The 20,947-nt window shown below is 35.2% G+C and overlaps 1 protein-coding gene across 6 annotated transcripts in view; it reads left to right on the top strand.

Annotated features, from left to right (window-relative positions):
• GIN1 (gypsy retrotransposon integrase 1) overlaps positions 1–18,928 on the top strand; it is a 29,493-nt gene extending 10,565 nt beyond the window's left edge. The window contains exons 2-9 of one of the 6 annotated variants that reach the window (XM_077757145.1): positions 5,112–5,257; positions 6,823–7,016; positions 8,819–9,124; positions 11,562–11,753; positions 11,855–12,082; positions 12,542–12,824; positions 17,077–17,346; positions 18,682–18,928. In XM_077757145.1, coding sequence (XP_077613271.1) covers positions 5,116–5,257; positions 6,823–7,016; positions 8,819–9,124; positions 11,562–11,753; positions 11,855–12,082; positions 12,542–12,824; positions 17,077–17,346; positions 18,682–18,800 — 1,734 coding nt within the window. In that variant the 5' untranslated portion in view covers positions 5,112–5,115 and the 3' untranslated portion in view covers positions 18,801–18,928. The other 5 variants (XM_077757147.1, XM_077757149.1, XM_077757148.1 and 2 more) reach the window with 5 other exon arrangements.
• Positions 18,929–20,947: the final 2,019 nt, after the last annotated feature.

Below are 20,947 nucleotides of genomic sequence, written 5' to 3'. Positions count from 1 at the left end.
GGATAAATCTTTGTTCATGTATCCTAGAAAGGAAAGCCATGAGTATCCTGAAGGCACAGATACTTGAATGTACTGAGGGCTTCATCTTATTTTGAGCAATTAAAGAAAAGATTTTCTGATATCCCCAGTGCTATACACTGGATGTTTATTTGGGCCCCCTACCCCCAAATCTCAGTGTTGAAATCCTTACCACCAATGTGATGGTATTAAGAGGTAGGACCTTTGGGAAGCAATTAGGTCCTGAGGGTGGAGCCCTCATGAATGGGATTAATGCCCTTTTAAGAGAGGTCAGAGTGCTCTCCAGCACCTGCTGTGTGAGGACAGAGCAACAAGGTAATCTATGAACCAGGAAGCAAGCCTTCACCAGACACTGAATCTGCCAGCTTCTGCTTGGATGTTGCTGCTTTTAGAACTGTGAGAAATAAATGTTTCTTAGTGTAAGCTGCTCAGTCTATGGGATATTGTTACAGAACCCATATGGACTACGACACCCTGAAGAATTGGAGGGGGTAACTGGGGAACTTAAAAGAGAGAGGTTTTTAAGTATAAGTGCAAGATCCAGATGTCACTGTGGTTTATGGAGACATTCATGTTGTCCAGTGGCCAGTTTGTTTGTTTTTTTCCTCTCAGGTACAAATACCCATACACATCCCTATGTGTTACAGGAATCTGTACTTTCTCTAAGGTGTGAGAGTTTGTTCCTGAGGGCTTTTTACAGACTTGAAAAAGCTTCTTTACTTTTCATTTTAAGGTCCTTCAGATTTGGGAGACAATAAAGAATAAAGAATTTCATCTTCTTTTTATAAATCTTTAGGTACCATGCTATCAGCTGGCTAAGATGGGATGTTTCAGGTTTTACTTTTGGATGATTTAGAACATTGTTGGTCCTGGAGTGCCTGGGTGGCTCAGTTGGTTAAGCGTCTGATTCTTGATTTTAGCTCAGGTCATGAGCTCATGGTTTGTGGGATTGAGCCCTGGGTCTTGTTGTCAGGCTCCGTGCTGACGACTCAGAGCCTGCTGGGAATTCTCTCTCTTCCTCTCTCTCTGCCCCTCCCCTGTGCTTGCTTATTCTCTCTCTCTCAAAATAAACTTTAAAATAAAATTGTTAGTCCCGAAAGCCATTAATGGAAAACAATAATTTGTGGTCATGTATTTTACGGAATATAGACCCTAGTGATTTAATTTAAAACGAGAAGGGGCAGGGGCACCTGGGTGGCTCTGTGGATGGCACATATGACTCTTGATCTGGGAATTGTGGGTTTGAGTCCCATGTTGGGTGTAGAGATTAAAATCTTCTAAAAATAAAATGAGAAAGAGCAGGTCTTTCTGTCCTTTGAACTTGGAAGAGCTTGTGTCATTATACCTGGGAGTTGAAGATAGGACAGATGATTTTTGCTTATTTGTTGATTTATTTTATTTTAAGAGTTGAGGAGGATTAATATAGAGCTGGAGTGACAGGCAAATGGATAGGTTGGCCAGCATAGTCTGTATTCCCTATTTGATACTACACAAGTCTTCCTAAATTAAAAATTGATGAAGGGCAGGAGAAAAGCTATAGTGAGGATGACATGAAAGTAAAGGCATCAATAGGTCTTATGTGACAGATTGGTGGGGGGAGGGGGAGATGGTGTTCCACCACAGTTTGAAAAGAACTAAGATTTAGAACATCATGGAACTTGAAAACAAAAGAAATGGCCACAGGACAAGGACTGAGTATATACAGAGTAAAATCTCTGTATCTTTACTATTTCCAGTTAGGGCCTGTTATGACCATAAAATGCCTAATGAGCATTTTTGTATACATCTCTTGATAATGTTCATATCACTGGGATATAAATGTAAAAGTAGAATTGTTGGGGCGCCTGGGTGCTTCAGTTGGTAAAGCCCCTACCTTCGGCTCAAGTCATGGTCTTAAATTTTATGAGTTCAAGCCCCACATCGGGATCTCTGCTTAGAGCCCACTTCAGATCCTCTGTCCCCCATTCTGTCTCTGCCCCTTCTCTGCTTGCTCTCTCTCTCTCTCTCTAAAAAAATAAAAACTTAAAAAGTAGAATTGTCAAGTCTTTAGCCTAGACAAGTATTTAGTTAGAAGAAACTGTCAAGGCTGTAGCCTTTATATTCCCACCATGTATAAGAGTGTCAGCTATTCCCTGTCCTTCCAACTGGTGTGGTCTGTGTTTTTAATTTTACCTTTTTTGATAGTATGTAGTTATAAAAGTCATGGCTGTAATTTGTTTTGCCCTAAAGAATAATGATGTTGAGTACGTTTTTTACTTGCTTATTAATCATTTGGATATTTTCTTTTTTGAAGTGCCATTTAAGACTTTCCCTCCATGTTTTTTAAAAAAATTTTTAATGCTTTTTTAAAATTTATTGCTGAGAGAGAGAAAGACAGTGCGAGCAGGGGAGGGTTAGAGAGAGAGGGAAACACAGAATCCAAAGCAGGCTCCAGGCTCTGAGCTGTCAGCACAGAGCCCAACATGGGGCTCCTACCCACAAACCGTGAGATCATGACCTGAGCTGAAGTCGGACGCTTAACTGACTGAGCCAACCAGGCACCCCTCCCTCTATTTTTTAAGTTGGGTTTTTATCCTTTTCTTTTTGATCTGTAGTTCTTTATATTTACTGAGTATGAGTCCTTTGTTAGATATATATATTAAAAATATCTTCTCCCAGTCTATGGATTAACTTTTCCTTAAAGAAGTCTCTTGAACAGGCTTTGATTTTGACAAAGTGCAATTTGTTGTAATTTTTTTTTCTTTTAAGAATAGTGCTTTTTGTGTCCTGTTTAAGCAGTCTTTACATATCTCAAGGTTTTGAAGATCTTTTCCTATATTTTCTTACAGAAACTCTATAATTTACCTTTCATATTTTGATTTATGACTTACCTTGAATTAAGTTTGTAGAAGATGTAAGTAGTTAAGATTCATTTTTCCCCCTGTACATATAGCAGATATTTCTAGTATCATTTATTGAGAGTACTTTCTCTTCCCCCTTTGTATTTATTTATGCCTTTATCGTACATTGACTGTATACATGTGGATCTAATTCTGGACTCCCTGTTCTGTTGCAGTGACTTGTTTGTCTGTCCTTATGCCATTACTTCACTGTCTTATTAACTATAGTTTTATCGTAAGTCTTAAAACCTGATCCACTCATTTTTGATATTTTTTAGAAACTGTAATAAGTTACATTTGATTTTGTGATACAGCTTTCCCAAATGTTATAAAATGAAAAATTCATATATTTAATATTTAGTTGAAAGTGAATAAACTTAGAACAAACTGTTTTATAATAGATTACAGAGATAATTAACTTGTTTTTTAGGTATGAGAGGACAGAATTAACTTTGCAGAAATTTTGCTTTTAAAAATGGCTTATAGGGGTGCTTGAGTGGCTCAGTCAGTTGAGCCTCTGACTCGACGCAGGTCATGATCTTGCACTCTGTGAGTTCGAGTCCCGTGTCGGGCTCTGTGCTGACAGCTCAGAGCCTGGAGCCTGCTTCAGATTCTGTATCTCCCTCTCTCTCTGCCCTTCCCCCACTCACACTCTGTCTCTCTCAAAAATAAACATTAAAAAATTTAAATAAATAAAAATGGCGTATAGTTTATGTTAACCCAAGATTAAAAGATGTTATAATGTACTGATATCTTCACTGGAAGTTATGAAAATATCAGAAAGATAGTTACTGAATATGGAAAGTGCTATATCATAGTGCTATATCATAGGCAAGACACTTAATAGGCTATTTAAGCCATAGGTTCCTAGGCACACTCTACTCTTTTTTTGTTCTAATGTTCTCTCTGTAGTAGCATTCTCTTATAGCCTCCTCTCTAGATCTTCTAGTGGTCATTAAACATCCATATTATTTTTAGAAATTAAGTATTTTATGCATTTGTATCAGAGGCCTAGTAGGAAACAGAAGATACACTGTGCTGGGAATTTGAAGAAAAGTTAATGAAGCTCTTATTTAAAGACATAAGAACCAGGGTAAAGGAAATCAACATGGCACCTGGAGATTAGTAACAGCAAGGAATGGGGATGGCATATTGCCCCTGAACTAGCAATACGAAATGATGTTATAGACCTCCTGTGAGAACTAGAGGCATGGGAGATGGGCTGCTGAAAAGGAGCTATAGCTATAGAGGGTTGCTGCCTAAACCAAGGAAGCACCTGCGAAACAAACATCCTGACCTCTTCTCCATCCTGATTTGCCTGCTGGTACCTCCCATTGGACAAGTCTCCTCAGAAAACTATAAATGTAGTCTGTAAGGGTCAGTCTCTTAGGGCACAGTAGCAGGGATTGAAAGGCCAAACGTTGATCTGGATTGGTGAGAATGGTGGCAAACCCAATAATCTGCACAGATTAATTCCTTGTAGCTGAAAATATGAATGACAAGTCCTTTTTTCCTTTTTAATTTAGTGATTTCCCATATAATTTATGGTCTAAAATAGACACATTTTGTTTTATTTTTGCCAATGCACCCAGAGTTTTCTTTATAACATAATGTACAGGACCAAATAATCATTTCTCTTCCAGAAAAAGCAGCTTAGATGCAGTTTAGAAGAGCATATGAGATCTAGCATACTATCTTCTCTTTCATTTGTCATTTGAACATTTCCAAAATAGATAGTTCTCATAAATTATTTGAAAAGGCTTTCTTTTTGCATTTTGCAATGACCATGAATATATTTAGGAGTAATATGAAACTATTTCTGCCTTTTATAACCTGTCATATATTTAAATGTCACATAACAGAACCATCTTAAATAAGTAACACTTGAATTGATGGTAATGAGAAAATTTAAGCAAAACTTTTGGAAGTGTACTTGTTTATTTTCTTTTTTCCCAGTATGTGGAAAATTTTCAACATTTCTTTTCACATGGAAAGAGACAAGATAATGTGTCATGATCTCAGAAATAGCTTTTGAATATTTTAGTTCATATACATCACACAGTTCCTTTTCTGTACTATAATTATCTCCATCACAGATAATATTCCGGGAATGTTCAATTCATATGTAAGCAGAAATATGACAGAAGCCTGAACTGAAATAGCAACTGCACAAGCTTATCACTTAAGTTATATCTTTAAATACCTTTTACCTAGGTTCATGATGGTCCGTAGTGGAAAAAATGGTGACCTTCATCTTAAGCAGATTGCATATTATAAACGAACTGGTGAATATCATCCAACTACACTACCAAGTGAGAGAAGTGGCATAAGAAGAGCAGCAAAAAAATTTATCTTCAGAGGTAACTTTAATGCCCCAATTCTTAAGTATAGAGTTAATATAGATGTTTTCCATGTATGTTCTCTGTGGAGTCCTGAGAATTTCTGTAGTAGCTGGTGTTGCTTAACCACTCACTCAGAAGCAAAATAAAAATGACACTGAAGCCTGTAAGCATGAAAAGGCCACTTTAAATCATAGGCCAAAAATGATTCTATGAAAAAAATGAAACACTTACCTAAACTAACCTCTCCTGCTTTTGTCCTCAGGTGGTTCCAACTTTAATGACACTGTCTAGCACTTACGTCACTATTAGTGAAGAGCTTGACTGATGCTAATATGAAATTGTTGATGTTAACTTTTCTTACTATATTTATTCCTGTGGTCTCCCTCTGCCATCAGATATCCTCAGGATCACATTCATTTTTGGACACCTAATCCCCCTGAGTGATTGAATATTTGAAAGGCAGTAGAATATTTATGTTGAAAAATTATTATAATTTTTCTCTCTTTCTCCTCTTCCTTCATAGGAAAGAGAAGTTTGCAATGAAATAAGCTGAAAGTTTAGTCACCAGATAACTAAATGAATGTTGGAACTATTAATGGGAGTTTTGGCTATAGGTAGAAAATCAGGCTTCCTTAAAAGCAGTTGAAGAAGACTCTTAATAAAATAAATAACCTCCTCATATCTCTCTGTGTATACCCCTTCCTATAATTCCTCTACACTTAATAAGGACACCTTATACCTCTTGGTAAAGTTAGGATTCATTCATTTATTTATTTAATCACCTATGGAACAAATGTTTACCAAGTTCCTACTATGTGCCAGTCACATTTTATCCTGAGGATAATACATGTATGAATAAGTTAGATAAGGTTCCTACTCGTAAGTTGCTTACCTTCTACTTCAAGTAAGGAATGTTCCACTCAGCATATAGTTACTTAAGCACATTAATAACTTAATGCTGTATTTTAAGTTTAAGTTCACACTGGAGAGATACTGATTCTCACCCTGTTTGATTGCTTTCCAGCTGTAGATTCTTCTCAGGTGCCCTACAAAGGAAAACAGAGAGCTGTCTTAAGGATAAAGGTTCTCCCACTTTCCTGCTTTACAAACCATACTTCTTGTTCAAATCTAGAAAAACTTAACAGAGATGGTTGCTTAAAAAGTAGTTATGGTGAAATACCGTTCCAGAAGTTGCTTATCTGTACATAATTAATCTACTAATTCATGCCATTTTTAGGAGGTGCCTGCAAGTATTTTCCAGTTTGAGCACTCCTCTGGAAAGATAATTTCATACTTCTGTGGTTATTACATGTTTTGGGGAGCAAGCTAGCTCAACTGTAGAGATAGCTACAAAATTACAGCAACTGGTGTTCCTCCTATGTATCTAGTAAGTTTAGCAGCTGAGGACCTTTCAGACTGCCTGTATTCATTACAAATAAATAATGCTGTCTTAGAGGGAAAAAGAGTTAAAAAAAAAACAAAAAACAAAAACATAATGGGTTGAAGATAAGGCTGTGATTACTTTAAAACTATATTGGGCTCTAAAAATTACAATTATGTCTTTCTGGCATTATTTATTCCAGAGAAAAAGCTGTTTTATGTTGGAAAAGACAGAAAACAAAATCGTTTGGTAATTGTTTCAGAAGAAGAAAAAAAGAAAGTTCTAAGAGAATGCCATGAAAATGACACTGGAGCCCATCATGGCATATCCAGGACCCTTACTCTAGTGGAATCTAGTTATTATTGGACTTCTGTGACCAATGATGTCAAACAGTGGGTATGGCTTATGTATTAAGAATATTTTAGGGGTGCCTGGGTGGCTCAGTTGGTTAAGTGTCCGATTCTTGAATTTGGATCAGGTCTTGATATCACAGTTGTGAGATTGAGCTGCGCATCAGGCTCCTTACTGGGTTTGGAGCTTGCTTAAGATTCTCTCTCTCCTCTCTCTGTCCCTTCCCCGCTTGTGAATGTGCAAGAATATTTTAAATAATGTCTTTGTAATAGATACCCAAAATTCTTTATTGCTCCAGATTTACTCTAGATATTACCTCTTCTTAAGCACTTTTTGTACAGTAGTTTTTTACAGAAACATTCAAAAGGAGTTTTGCTTCCCATCAAAGTTCTCCCCTAAAATCACTGAAGTATAATTTGAACTAAAACTTTATTTAGACATTTGAAAAATAGCATATTTAAATAGATTATTTAGAACCAGATTTTCATCATTGAACTCTTTTGTGTAGGCAGAATTAAAATGGGGCTGAAATTCCTTTGACTAAATGATCACCTCTTTGATGGCAATCATGTGATCTTTTCTTGAGAGTATGTTCATAAGTCAGGTCCATTGTGTGCCGTCATCTTTTGTGCATATTTCATCTTCATATGGAAAATGTCAAATATGGTAGATACCCACGATCAACCAAAGGTAAAATCAAGTTGCAAAATAATGAAATTAGTCTGAGTTTTGTAACTTTGTGACCTATTAAACCTTCAACTTCTTCTTATAGGAAATTCATCTAGGAATTGTGGTATTCTTACTGGTAGGTCATCTGATCCCTACTCTTTCTAGTGTACTTTATATGATGAATGGTAGGAATTCCTTGGTATGTATATGAGATCCCTATAATAATTATAATAGTATATCAAAATATAGTCATTTCAGGTATAAAGAATTAAACCAACATCTAAGAATCATTTATGAGTTGTCAGTTTGTAGTCTATGCATATATTCCAAGACCTCAATAATTGTATTTGCCTTTATAACCTGCCACACATTCCTTTATTCAAAGTAATATTTGCCAAATTTTTATCAATTGAGAATAGATATGATTTTTGGAAATAATCAGAGGTTATTATGAAAACTAGTACATAAATTAGAAGATAAATCTTTTGATTTAAAGTAACTGTAATACAGTTTATAGTTTATAAGATAGTTTACAGTTTATAAGATAGTTTATAAAATTTTGTTCACAGGTTGGTTTGAAAGAAGTTTCCAAAGTGGAATTCTAGAAATATGTTGAGCAGTGGCAGCATTCATATGTTAATCACTTCTCATCCCACTCACGTAAAAAGCTCCATGACAGCATGGGGTTTGTTTTTGGTCTTTCTATTTTCTTGAGACCTGGAGGGATTTCTGGCATCTTAATAAAATTATGTTTTAATAAACATTGTTGGGATAGATTAATGACTGCATTTATTAGAATGATAACTTTAAAAGAAAAAAATCTTTCGCTTATGGAAATTATTGTATATTCAGCTACTGACTTAAAATTTTAACAAATTTGACATAAGAAATTTGTTTGAAGATTTATTCATTTAATAAATATTTATTGAATATAAACTATTATTCCATGTGAATTAGACCCATTTAAGGTAGTCATTGGATTGTAATAACAAGTAATATTTGCTTATTATTATTCTAAATAAAGGGTTTTAGTCTGAGAATAGCCTAAAAGTTTCTCTTAAAAAAAACAAAGTACAAATTAACTATTTTAACGTTCAGGTTTATAAGACTGTTTTTATTATGTTGAATATATTAACATCTATATTTCTTTTTTTTTACCATATTTTTACTGTTTATAGGTATATGCTTGTCAGCACTGCCAAGTGGCAAAAAACACAGTTATTCTAACACCTAAACAGCACCTTCTCAAGGTGGAGAATCCATGGAGTATAGTTACTGTTGATCTGATGGGCCCATTTCATGCAAGCAACAGAAGTCATGTGTATGCTATAATCATGACAGATTTGTTCACAAAATGGGTTGTGATTTTGCCTCTCTGTGATGTTTTACCGTCAGAAATTTCTAAAGCTATGGTCAATATATTTTTCTTATATGGACCGCCACAGAAAATAATAATGGACCAAAGAGAGGAGTTCATTCATGAGGTAAGATAAGTAACTTAGGTCTAAGAGCATATTTTACTTACCTTTCAGTGTCTTAACTAATGAAAAGCCTCACTCTAAAAGCATATAGTGCTTAGAGATAATAATGACACTATGAAGCTGTTATGAATCACCAGTTTTTTCCAGTTATGATTAAAGTCATATGATAACTCAGGAGCTTGGAAATTTTACCAAAGGTAACAATAAATGTTTATAAGCATTTTTGTGAGGTTTAATAGCAAAAGACTAAAAATAACAGAAAACTGAGAAATTTTGTTCTTTTTGCCATGATTTCAGTGGTTTAAATATTACACAGAGAGCATAATGGTGCAAAATGAAATTTTTTTTTCTTCCAGAAAATACAAAGAAAACACTGCCAAAGTGTTGAAATAAGATTAGAATATCACACAGTTGAATGAACATACAGATGTTTCAATAAAATGCACGAACTCTTTGTAAATGTCTGAAGGAAAGACAATAAACATTGTCAAAGGAAAATTTGCTCTTTTTGATTTTAAAGATAGGTACTTAAAGAAAACCAAAATTATAACCAGTAATAGAATGTCTTGTTTCATGGAAGCAAAAAGCCCTGTTGGGGTAAGGATATCAGGATAGCATTCCACAAATGAATTCACTGCATCATTCCTAGGCAACTTCTTGAAACAAAGTTGTCTGATCCTTTTCTAGACGTCAGTTATTTAAAGCCATTGATTATAACATCAGATTGAGGCTGACACATGACACCAATTCTCTGGGATTTCTCTCTCTCTCTTTCTCTCTCTTTCTTTCTCTCTCTCTCTCCACCCAGTGTGGGGCTCAGACTTAAAATCCTGAGATCAAGAGTCATGTGCTATACCCACGGAGTCATCTAGTGCCTCTTTAGGATTTCTTCTTAATTACTTTTGAATTAAAAGGAGGCAGCCTAAACTAGTACATATATTAGCTAGGAACTCTATTAACTGCAAGTAAGAGAACTCCTCTCTTCTGCCACATATATAAATTCCAAAAGGTAAAAGAAGGCCAGGTTGTCCAAAGTTGGAAGGGTAAACTCTGAATATCATTGGTGACCCATACTTATAGTTTTCTGTTCCACCATCTTTGAGATCTGACTCTCAGTCTTATGCTAACGATATGGCTGCCAGAGCTCATGCCACAAAGTCTGTATTTCAGACAGAAGGAATGGGGAGGACAACAGACAAAAAAAAGCTAGTATCATCTGAGTCTGCCCCAAAACTTCCATATACATCTTTTTTGACCAGAACTATATCACATGACTACCCCTACCTTCAAGGGAGCCTGGGAAATGTGGTTTTTTGTTGGTTTTTTCCCCTCATTTATTAGCTTTATCTTTTTAGTTACTATGATAGATACTACTTCTTACAATTAAGCAACAAGAATATAATCTTTCAAAAGACAAGTTTATTAATCAAATATTTACCCAGTTAAAAATAATATAGTCCAAGGCATAGGTAGGAAAAATAAGTTATTTCACATTTTATAGGCTTACTGTTAGAAGTTTTTTAAACTCATTTTAGCTTTAGTTAGGTCCTGCAGGTAATAAAATAACTACAACAATAATAGTAACATTACAAGTTATAAAGTGCTTAACTACTTGCCAAGAACTGTTTTGGGTGCTTTACAAACATCTACTCCTATAATTCTCAAGAGTCCAGGTAGGATTTTCCTCATTTTACAGATGAGGAAAGTGAATACACAGAAGTTTGGTTACTTGTCAAAGTCACACAGCTGTTAACCAGATAATGTGACCTAGTGTTTTTTTTGAGAAATTGTTTGCTGAAATAAAATGTTACATGAACTCAAGGTTAGTGTTAAATTCTGTTCTTTCATTTTCTTACTAAGTGTATATGTTTAGCAAGGCACTGAGCCTCCTAGAGCTTCAGCTTATCTCTTAAGCTTCTCAAATTCCATATGAGTGAAATCATATGAGATCTGTCTTTCTCTAACTTATTTTGGTTAGTACAATACCCTCTAGTTCCATCCACGTTGTTGCAAATGGCAAGATTTCATTCCTTTTTAGCATCAAGTAGTATTCATTGCATGTATATATCATATCTTCTTTATCCTCATCAGTTGATGGTAATTTGGGCTCATTCCATATTTTGGCTATTGTTGATAGCACTGCTGTAAACATTGGGGTGCATGTGCCTCTCTGAATCAGCATAAAATGAAAATTTTATTTTTTTTTTTTTTGAGATAGAGACAACGTGAGCAGGGGAGGGTCAGAGAGGGTGGGAGAAACAGAATCTGAAACAGGCTCCAGGCTCTGAGCTATTCCTCAGCACAGAGCCCGATGTGGGGCTTGAACCCATGAACCGTGGGCACATGGCCTGAGTTGAAGTCAGACTCTCAACTGACTGAGCCACTCAGATGCCCCATAAAATGAAAATTTTAAAGTCAACTGGTTTTATAATTTTTTCAGATCAATGTTGAACTATTTGGATTGTTTGGCACAAAGCAAATTGTAATTTCTCACGCCTCCCAAACTGTTAATCGAACTGAAAGTACTCCTAGCACAATCAAAGCGTTTCTTTCTAAACACTGTGCTGACCACCCAAACAACTGGGATGATCACCTATCAGCCATTTCATTTGCCTTCAATGTAACTCACTTGGTATGTTCTTTTTATACTTTTTATAATTCCTTGGTTTTGAGTTATGACTGTTTCTTGCTACATAATTTATTACAAATTGTTGTTTGTTTTCTTTAAAATAGGAGCCTACTAAGAATACACCGTATTTTCAAATGTTTAATCGAAATCCTTACATACCTGAGACTTCAGATATTCTTCATGAAGTGGATGGTGATGATACAAGTATGTTTGCCAAAATTCTAGGTGCAGTTAAAGAAGCTGGTAAATTATCAATAATGGAGAATAAGACAGCATCAGGAGGACAGGTGATTCTATTTAATAGAAAACTGTATAATCTAAAAATCCATAAGGTAATTTAAAAAATTTTGGCATACACATACATACACATGGATGTACACACACATCCATCCACATATGTATGATATACTAAGCTAAATTAGTATTTACTAATACAAATTCTATTTGTCTTGATAAAATAGTATGCTTATTACCTATAAAATTCTGAGAGATAGTAATGGGAGAACCTTGCATTTTAGAATCAAGTAGACCTGAACTCAGATTCCTTGTCTTGTTGCTTTCTAGTTTTTGATTTAGGCCAATGGCTTACCCAGTCTCATTTTAACTTCTTTGTAAAGTTGGGGTAGTAATGATACTGGTTTTGAAATATTATTTTATGAATCAAATGGGATTCATGGCTGGTTTGTAGTAGTATCTCAGTAAAATAACCATTTTGTTATTACTTGCATTTCCCTTCACGATACTACAGCGCTTTCATTTCTTTGTTCTCTTTTTTTATTTTGCTTTTCTAGGTGGAGAACAATTTTGAGGAACTAAATAAAAGCAAAATCATTGTTAAAAAGAAACCAAAGCAGTTAAATCCATTTCATCTAAAAGTGGGTCATGAAGTTTTAAGACAAAGGAAGAATTGGTGGAAGGATGGTCGTTTCCAGTCTGAATGGGTTGGTCCTTGTGTCATAGACTATATTACCGAGAGCGGATGTGCTGTTCTGAGAGACAACACTGGGACTAGACTTAAAAGACCTATCAAAATGTCCCACCTTAAGCCCTATGTAAGAGAATCCAATGAACAAGGTAAACATCTGTCACTTACCTACATTTTTACTCTTTGAATGAGGAGAAAGGTTAAAAATAATATAAGAATCCCCTGGCCCAAACTCTTTCTCTTAGTTAGGGTTTCTTTTCCCTTCTCATGTATATAAAACGTGGTATAGTCTTAGATACTGGGTATTCTGTTTTATTAGGATGTCTCTTCTGAAACTGTCAGGCTTGTAGGAGATTTTATTTTGATTTCTGGTTTAGTTTTCACACATTTGCCCCCCAGTTCATGTGGGAAATGCTGGACCTATTTCACAGAAGGAAGAATTAAACCTTTTCTCTTTTCACTTTCAGAAGATTTTACTTGTCACTTTGTGCCTCGTTTAGCATGAGAAAATATCAACTAAGATAAATAAGGCCAAAACCAACCATACTATCTAGAATTCTGTTGTGAGATAAATAAATACACTAGGGGACTTTTAAAAAAGTGATTGATTTGTATTGTTGTGCCATAGTCAAGTCATGATGGATGCAGGGGAGGGTGCAAAGTGGGATGTAGTCAGAATGTTATAAGGTGCTATCATAAGAGGTGATAACCTTTTGAAAGCAAGGTTATACTTGCCTCCCAAATATGGCTTTGAACAGTCAGGAGGATATCCTGATTTCTTTAACTCTTTCGTTCATAGATTAAGAGATAAATGACATTTCTCTATGGCTTTAAATCGCACTTTCTCAGTAAAGTTTTATTCCAGCCTGTTGTTAACTGCTCCTTAGAGATTCTCTCGGGTGGGTCTGAGAGAGGGAATTGGTACCTCAGCCAGTTAATTTCGCTTTTCCTATAAAGGAGTATTATTTGAATATTAGTAAAAATTGAAGGAAGATAAATTTAGTACCAGGCTAAAGTGAATGTTATAAGAGCAACAACAGGCTATTTATATTTACCCTAGTTTTATAGGATAAAAATGCTCTTGGGAGCTGCTCAGGAATAGTTCAGCTTTGCTTCCGGTCTGGGTTACACCCCTCATGTTTAAAATGTAGCACTTTTCCTTCTGCTTGTGACAGCTTAATTGCTCTGTTAGTAAACTTACCTTGGACTGTTTTAATTCTGAAAGCTCACAATACTCATTCTCTTTCTTGGAAGATCGACACCTTCATTCCTTGTAGCTCTTGTCAGTGCTGAGCTCCCTTCATGATTTGTCTTATGCAAATTAAGTAGAAAAAACCCAATTATACAGGTATATGTTGTCCTTTTTTCTCTAGCATGATTTTCTCCCTAATCTCAGCATTCAGAACTTGCTCCTTTCTAATGTGTAAGCCTTCCATAATTAATACAAAATTTACATTTAAAATGTTGCTATATCAGGATCTGTTTCAACATTTTACAGTTTGCTCTTATCAAAGACTTTCTCAGAAAGGAGACCAAACATTTTGCTACTCCTGCATATTTCAGAATCCAATTGAGTAGAACAGTTTCTAAACAGAGGCAGTCTAATTTTTGCCTCATGCTTGAATTTTCTGCAGATATTTCTTCCAGTAATATAAAAGAAATTACAATATTAGTACTAGTGTGCATATAAGAAACCTGAGATAAATGGATAAAATTGTTTTTTCTTGTTAATCAAAGGAAGTGTGGTCTGGCCATCCTGGAATCTGCTTCTTGATTACTATTTGTTCCTTATTTTGTATTTTTCTTTGTAGAAATTCAAAATAAATGTTATTTCTGCCATCTTTTTCTTCAGTTTCACATATTTTCCTGAAAATCTTTAACTCAAAAGCTGATTTTTTTTAAAGAGTCCTTGAACTGAATGTGAAGCAAACTAAATGTTTTTGAATGACTTAAATCCTGTTCTTTTCATTTGGCATAAATTTGGAAGAGGTATAGCCAAAAGACCTATGAACTCGTTCATCTGCACTTGTCTTTGCTACTCTTACCAGCCAGGAGATCTTGTAGCTGTTTTAAAGACTCACTGTCCAAAGCAGATAAGCTTCTGTTGCCAGCTTCTTATCCATTCTTATCTAGAACATAATGTAGAGGGAACACATTCAGTACTAGGTCTACAGTATTTTTCACTGCTATTTTAAGCAAGCCTATGTCATTCTGTCTAATTCAATGTCAGGTACCTTTTCAAGACTAATTATTTTAACAAGAAGTTTTATGACATTCCATACTATCTTTTAAAGTTCTCTTTGTATCTAGCCTTCTCCAGTATTAAAAGCCTAAGAGTGAACTTTGATTTTGAATCTTTAGCAACACATCCTAAAAGTATTTCAGATGCATTGATCACATTTTTGCTCTTTCTTGCTGTTCTTGGGCAGTGGCACTTCTCATGGGTTGCATGATTTGGTTTTTATCTTTCAGAGTACCTCTTGTCCAACAGTTCATCCCTTGCTAATGTAGAAAAATTATTTTCTTACCAACTTCAATTATCCATACTTTATCTTCTTACCGTCCTTCTCAATTTTAGTTCTTGCTTTTCATGAATAAGAATTGGTGGGGTAAAACTTGGAAAAACATCTCAAAACTAAAATACCAAGTATTCTATGCTTAATGAAGAATAAAATGGGTAAAACTAAATGCCCATACAAGCCAATTCCACTTATACTATCTGTGGGTAGAGAGCATGGCTTTGATCTTTGAAGTTTTTAATTCAAAAGTTCTTAAATATTGTAAACTTGTAAATTAATGGATTAGATTAGGCTTAGTGAGCTTTCCACATATTAGTTAGCATGTGAATGGGTAGAATAGGATCATATTCTAGGGTTTATTAGGAAATTTATATGCTGTGAGAAATTTTTGTTCGTCTCTTATCTAAATGGGCAATTTTCCTTTTGATATTTCTTGAACTTAAAATTTGAGGATTCTTTAAGCCATTAAAATCTTAGAATCATGAATGCTTTGGGAGAAAAATCCAGGATTAGAAGGCAGGGGTCCAGGAAGTTAATCATTTATGGCAGAAGAATTCTTTGTTGTAATGAATTAAAATAACAGGTAGGGAGGAATCCTTTTATATACATTAATCTTTTTTATTTTTTTTTTTTTAAATTTTTTTTTAATGTTTTATTTATCTCTAGGAGAGAGAGAGAGAGACAGCGTGAGCAGGGGAGGGTCAGAGAGAGAGGGAGTCACAGACTGGAACAAGCTCCAGGCTCTGAGCTGGCAGTCAGCACAGAGCCCGACGCGGGGCTCGAACCCACGAACCGCGAGATCATGACCTAAGCGAAAGTCGGACGCCCAACCGACTAAGCCACCCAGGCGCCCCTACATTAATCTTTTTTAAATAAAGATGCTACTCCTTTGCCATCAGTTTAAAATTCATATTAAGCACTTTTTTCCTGACAGTGATGATAACTTTGCTCAAAATAGAATAAAATGCTGGCAAGGGAAATTCCTTGTCAGTATCTCAGTTTGAATTTAGCTGTACCTTAAAAGTTCATGAACATCTTGGTATTAAATTAGACTTAGGTTAGCTAAGCATTTTAAGCCCATTTACACATAAGCTTGCCTACTTACTTGTATCACATAAGCCTGACTTTAGTAACTCTCACAGAAGCTGATTCCAGTAACTTCATATTCATGTTCGTTTATTATTTCATATTATAAACAATTTGATATTATTGTTCTAATACATATTCTATGAAATTATCTAAAGTTACAAATGTGAGGATTTAATTTGTTAAATATCATTCAAGATCCCATTAATTCACCCACAGGAGCTTTTAAGGATATCATCAACATCAATAATAGAGTTTTATAACTTTGCTTTTAATCTTTATCATAATCTTCTGCCCCTTCTATCCTTTCACCCATACCTGGCAAAGACAGATCAAGGTAACAGGAAAACTTGGCTCTTTTAGAATTTTTGGTCTTTCCTGATCTCTATGCATATGAACTGTATGTGTCATTTTTTTTTATTGTTTATTTATTTATTTTGAGAGTGCGTGCCTGCACGAGTAAGGGAGGGACAAGAGTTGAGAAGGTGAGAGAGAATCTCAAGCCGGCTCTATGTTGTTAACATGAAGCCTGATGTGGGGTTTGATCCTACGAATCATGAGATCATGACCTGAGCTGAAATCAAGAGTCAGGCAACTTAACTGAAGTGCCCTGTATATATCATTTTAGTCATCCTTTGACATGTATATTTATTTAGTAGAAAGAGAACCCACCAGAAGTTAATCTTATAATTAATTTTTATTACTTGGGGTTTCATCCTTATTTAACATTGTTTAATTTTAAAATGATGTTTAATTATAATTCTAAAAGTTGACCTTATGATGTTTCCTCTTTCAGATAGTCTTTATCTCTTACAAGGTTCAGTAGTGGCAGATCATGACTACATTGGATTGCCTGAAATTCCAGTTGGAGCATACCAAGCAAATATTCTGGTAGAAGATGCAACTATTGGCGTAGTCGATAATGAATTACTGACATCAAGCAAAGATGGTGAACTATTAGAATATAGAAGTGCCAAAATCTCTCCATTGATGGAAGATCATAGTACTCTTGAAAAGCAGACTTTCAGTCTGTTGGACTCTTCAAACCAAGTTCTTGAGTACTTAAGTTAGTAAATACTAAAGTTCATTTAAAGTGTTAGTTTAGAATGTATAACTTCTTGAATCTTGGTATCTTTTCCATTCAGAAAAGTTGTATAGAAGTGTCTTGACACATTTTCAATGACTAAATACTGAAGGTTTATTTTATAACTATTAATTTATATAAACTTATGTTTGAATGTCAGAACATATATAAAGGCAAAGAAAGCATATATAGAATTCCCTTTTTCTTCTGAAAAGAGAATAGGCAAAGCATGATTACTTCTTAGGAAAGAAATTAAGTTCCAGCTCAGAACTCTCAGATATTTCTCTGGAATTGGTGTCATGTTTTCAGTTTAATTTTTTTTTGGAATAATTTCTCCCTTTAAAAAGTAAGTTCGCACTACGTAGAATGGGATTAATAAATATTTATTCAACCATAACAATGAATTAAGTGAAATTTCTTTCTGTGTTATAGGAACTTTTAGAAATAATATTGTAGATTAAAATTTAGAGTTGTTTAATGAACTCTTACAAGATATTGATAATTTCACCTTGTAGGCTCAGAATTTGTATCTGAATCGATACATTGATTTGAAAACATTTGTGCATTTCTATAATATATATTAAAGCAAAAAGCACAATTAATAAGATTTTTTTCAATCTTAAGTAAATAATAGTAACTAGTATCAAAGGTTTTAAACTAAAAGCTCTGATATTCTGATATATTTGTTATAAAGCACTTTGAAGAATTTTGTGGGAAAATTAAAGAATGAGCTATATGTGTGTCTCATCTTCATAAGGGAGTTAAGATGTAGTAAAGATTATAGGCCATATAAGCCATGTATAACACAAGTTACAAATTATACGCTAAAGTCCATTAGAGAAGTACAAATAATATACATAGGGTGTCAAGAAGGAGACATGTTAACTTCTAGATAAAAAACTTAAGATTATGCTTACAAAAGAAGGATCACTTGAGCTTGACTTTGAACAATGCACAGGATGTGATGAGAGAGTATAAAAGAATTAAAGGAAGAAAAATGAACAGAGTCAGAAAAATACTATATTTTTCACAGAAAGGCAGGGCTTCTGATTGTATACAGTACCTCAGGAACTTACATTCAGGAGTAATGTATGGGAAAATAAAGTTGAAAAGGGAAGTATGAAACTTTCATACTTTTGGAAGTATGAAACCATAACTACAGTTATGGATTAAATTGTGAAATACTAAACTCTGGTACCTCAGAATATGATCTTACTTGGAAATAACAGTTATTATAGATGTAAACATTAGTTTAGATGAGATCATATTGGAGTAGAATGGGGTCCTAATCCAATATTACTGATGTCTTTATAAAAGGGAGAAATTTGAACACAGACTCAAGTGGAATGCCATATGAAGAGGAAGGTAGGGAATGGGCAGATATCTTCTACAGGCCAAAGAATGCCAAAGATTACCAGCAAAGCTCCAGCAACTAAGTAAGGAAGAGGCATGGAACAGATTCTTGCTCACGGGCCTCAGAAGGAATCATCCCTGTTAACATCTTCATTTTAGATTTGTAGCCTATAGAACTGTGAGGCAATAAATAACCTTTTTTTAAACACAACCCAGTTTATGGCACTTTGTTATGGCAGTCCCAGCAAAGTAATACAAACACTTAGCTAAATTATTTATTGTTTTCTGAAGACTACTGAAGGTTTTATTTTTGTTTTTTACTTTTTTCCTTTCTTAATGTAAGTTCTGTACCTCGCATGGGGCCTGAAACCATGACCCCTAGATGCAGTCACCTGCTCCACTGACTGAGTCAGTCAGGCTCCCTCCACTGAAGGTTTTTGTATAGGGAAGTGTCATGATCAGAAATACATTTTAGGGAGACTCCTGCCTAGGTGGCTCTGTCGGTTAAGTGTCCAACTTCGGCTCAGATCATGATCTCTCAGTTTGTGAGTTTGAGCCTCGCATTGGGCTCTGTGCTGATGGCTCAAAGCCTGGAGCCCAGTTTGGATTCTGTGTCTCCCTCTCTCTCTGCCTCTCCCCTGCTCGCACTCTGTCTCTCTGTCTCAATTAAAAATAAATATATTTTAGGAGGTTTAATCTGACAGCTAGTAAAGATTAGAGGAAGACAGAAGAAGAGAATGGGAATTAGTTGATACAGTTTTGCAGTGATGAGTAATGGGAACCTAAACTATCAATGAATACAGCATTTTTCAAGATCTACAGAATATCTCACCCATTACGTAGCAAACTTACTGAACAGTGATATGATACTGGAAATAGTATTTACTGGAAATATGCAATTACTCATTTAAGAAGAAGGTTTAGGGGCACCTGGTTGGCTCAAGTCGGGTAAGAGTCTAACTTCAGCTGAGGTCATGATCTCGCCTTTCATGGGTTTGAGCCCCCTCTTGGGCTCTGTGCTGACAGTTCAGGGTCTGGAGCCTGCTTCAGATTCTGTGTCTCCTGTCTCCACCCCTCCCCCATTCATGCTGTCTTTCTGTCTCAAAAATAAACATTAAAAACTTTTTTAAAAAGGACAGATTAAATTATGTTTAATATGGGCTGAAGGATAAATGATTGAAGGGGAAAAAAATGTATCTGCGGCCTTATACCATAGACCAAGTAAATTCTGGGTAGGGGTCTAGAAAGAAATCTTAAGAAAGCATAGTTGTCCCAAATAGTGATATATCCTGTTCCCATCAGTAGAACAAAGTTGGTGATACTGTCATATTGGACCCTTGATGGTAATATAATTGGTCAAGTGTCCTTCGGCCAAATGAAATGACTTTCCTCCAATGATAATCTCATTCAAAATCAGCCTCTTTTTTGTTGTAAGAAGGTAATTAGTGATGAGTCATTTTTTTTTAAGTTTATTTATTTTGAGCAAGTAAGCGCAAGAATGGATGATAGAGAGAGAGAGAGAATCCCAAGTAAGCTCCAAGCTGTCAGCATAGAGCCCCGTGTGGGACTCAGTCGCACAAACTATGAGATCATGACCTGAGCTGAGATCAAGTCAGACATTCAACTGACTAAGCCACCCAGGTGCCCCAAGAGTCATAATTAAATTTCTGGATACTTTAAAAAAATTCTGCCCTCTGTGACTAACTTGTGATCAAACTGATCTTTATCTTGTGTGCACTGATCATGGTGGGCTACACTATGCTGTTTCTATGAACCACCCCAAAATCTTAGTGACTTAACACAGTGAAACGGTTTCTTGGTTTCTTGGCTATGTTCTTGGTTGATTAAGGGCATGGCTCCATTTTTATCCTCACTCCTAAGAGACAAGCTGATGGAGCCTCACCTGTGGAATACCAGCCACCATGGCAAGGGGAGAACATGGTGAACCCAGCACTAGTTATGAAGAGACTTGCTGCCATGTCATGCACAACCTTCCTACAATTACAATGGTCAAACCTAGTCATACATTGCTAACAGGTACAAGTTTCTTTCTGTGGCAATGGTACAAAAGTTCTAAAGTTAGTGGTGTTAGTTAACCTAACTGAAAATACTAAAATCCACTGAATTTTACACTTTAAAAGGGTGAGTTTTATGGTGTGAGAGTTGTATCACAATAAGATTATCATAAAGAGTCTAAACCAAAACTAAAAAAAAAAAAAAAAAAAAAAAA

The sequence above is a fragment of the Crocuta crocuta genome, unplaced genomic scaffold (genome assembly GCF_008692635.1).
Source record: "Crocuta crocuta isolate KB4526 unplaced genomic scaffold, BGI_CrCroc_1.0 scaffold131, whole genome shotgun sequence".
Lineage (NCBI taxonomy): Eukaryota > Metazoa > Chordata > Mammalia > Carnivora > Hyaenidae > Crocuta > Crocuta crocuta.
This window is presented reverse-complemented; position numbering and strand designations above follow the sequence as displayed.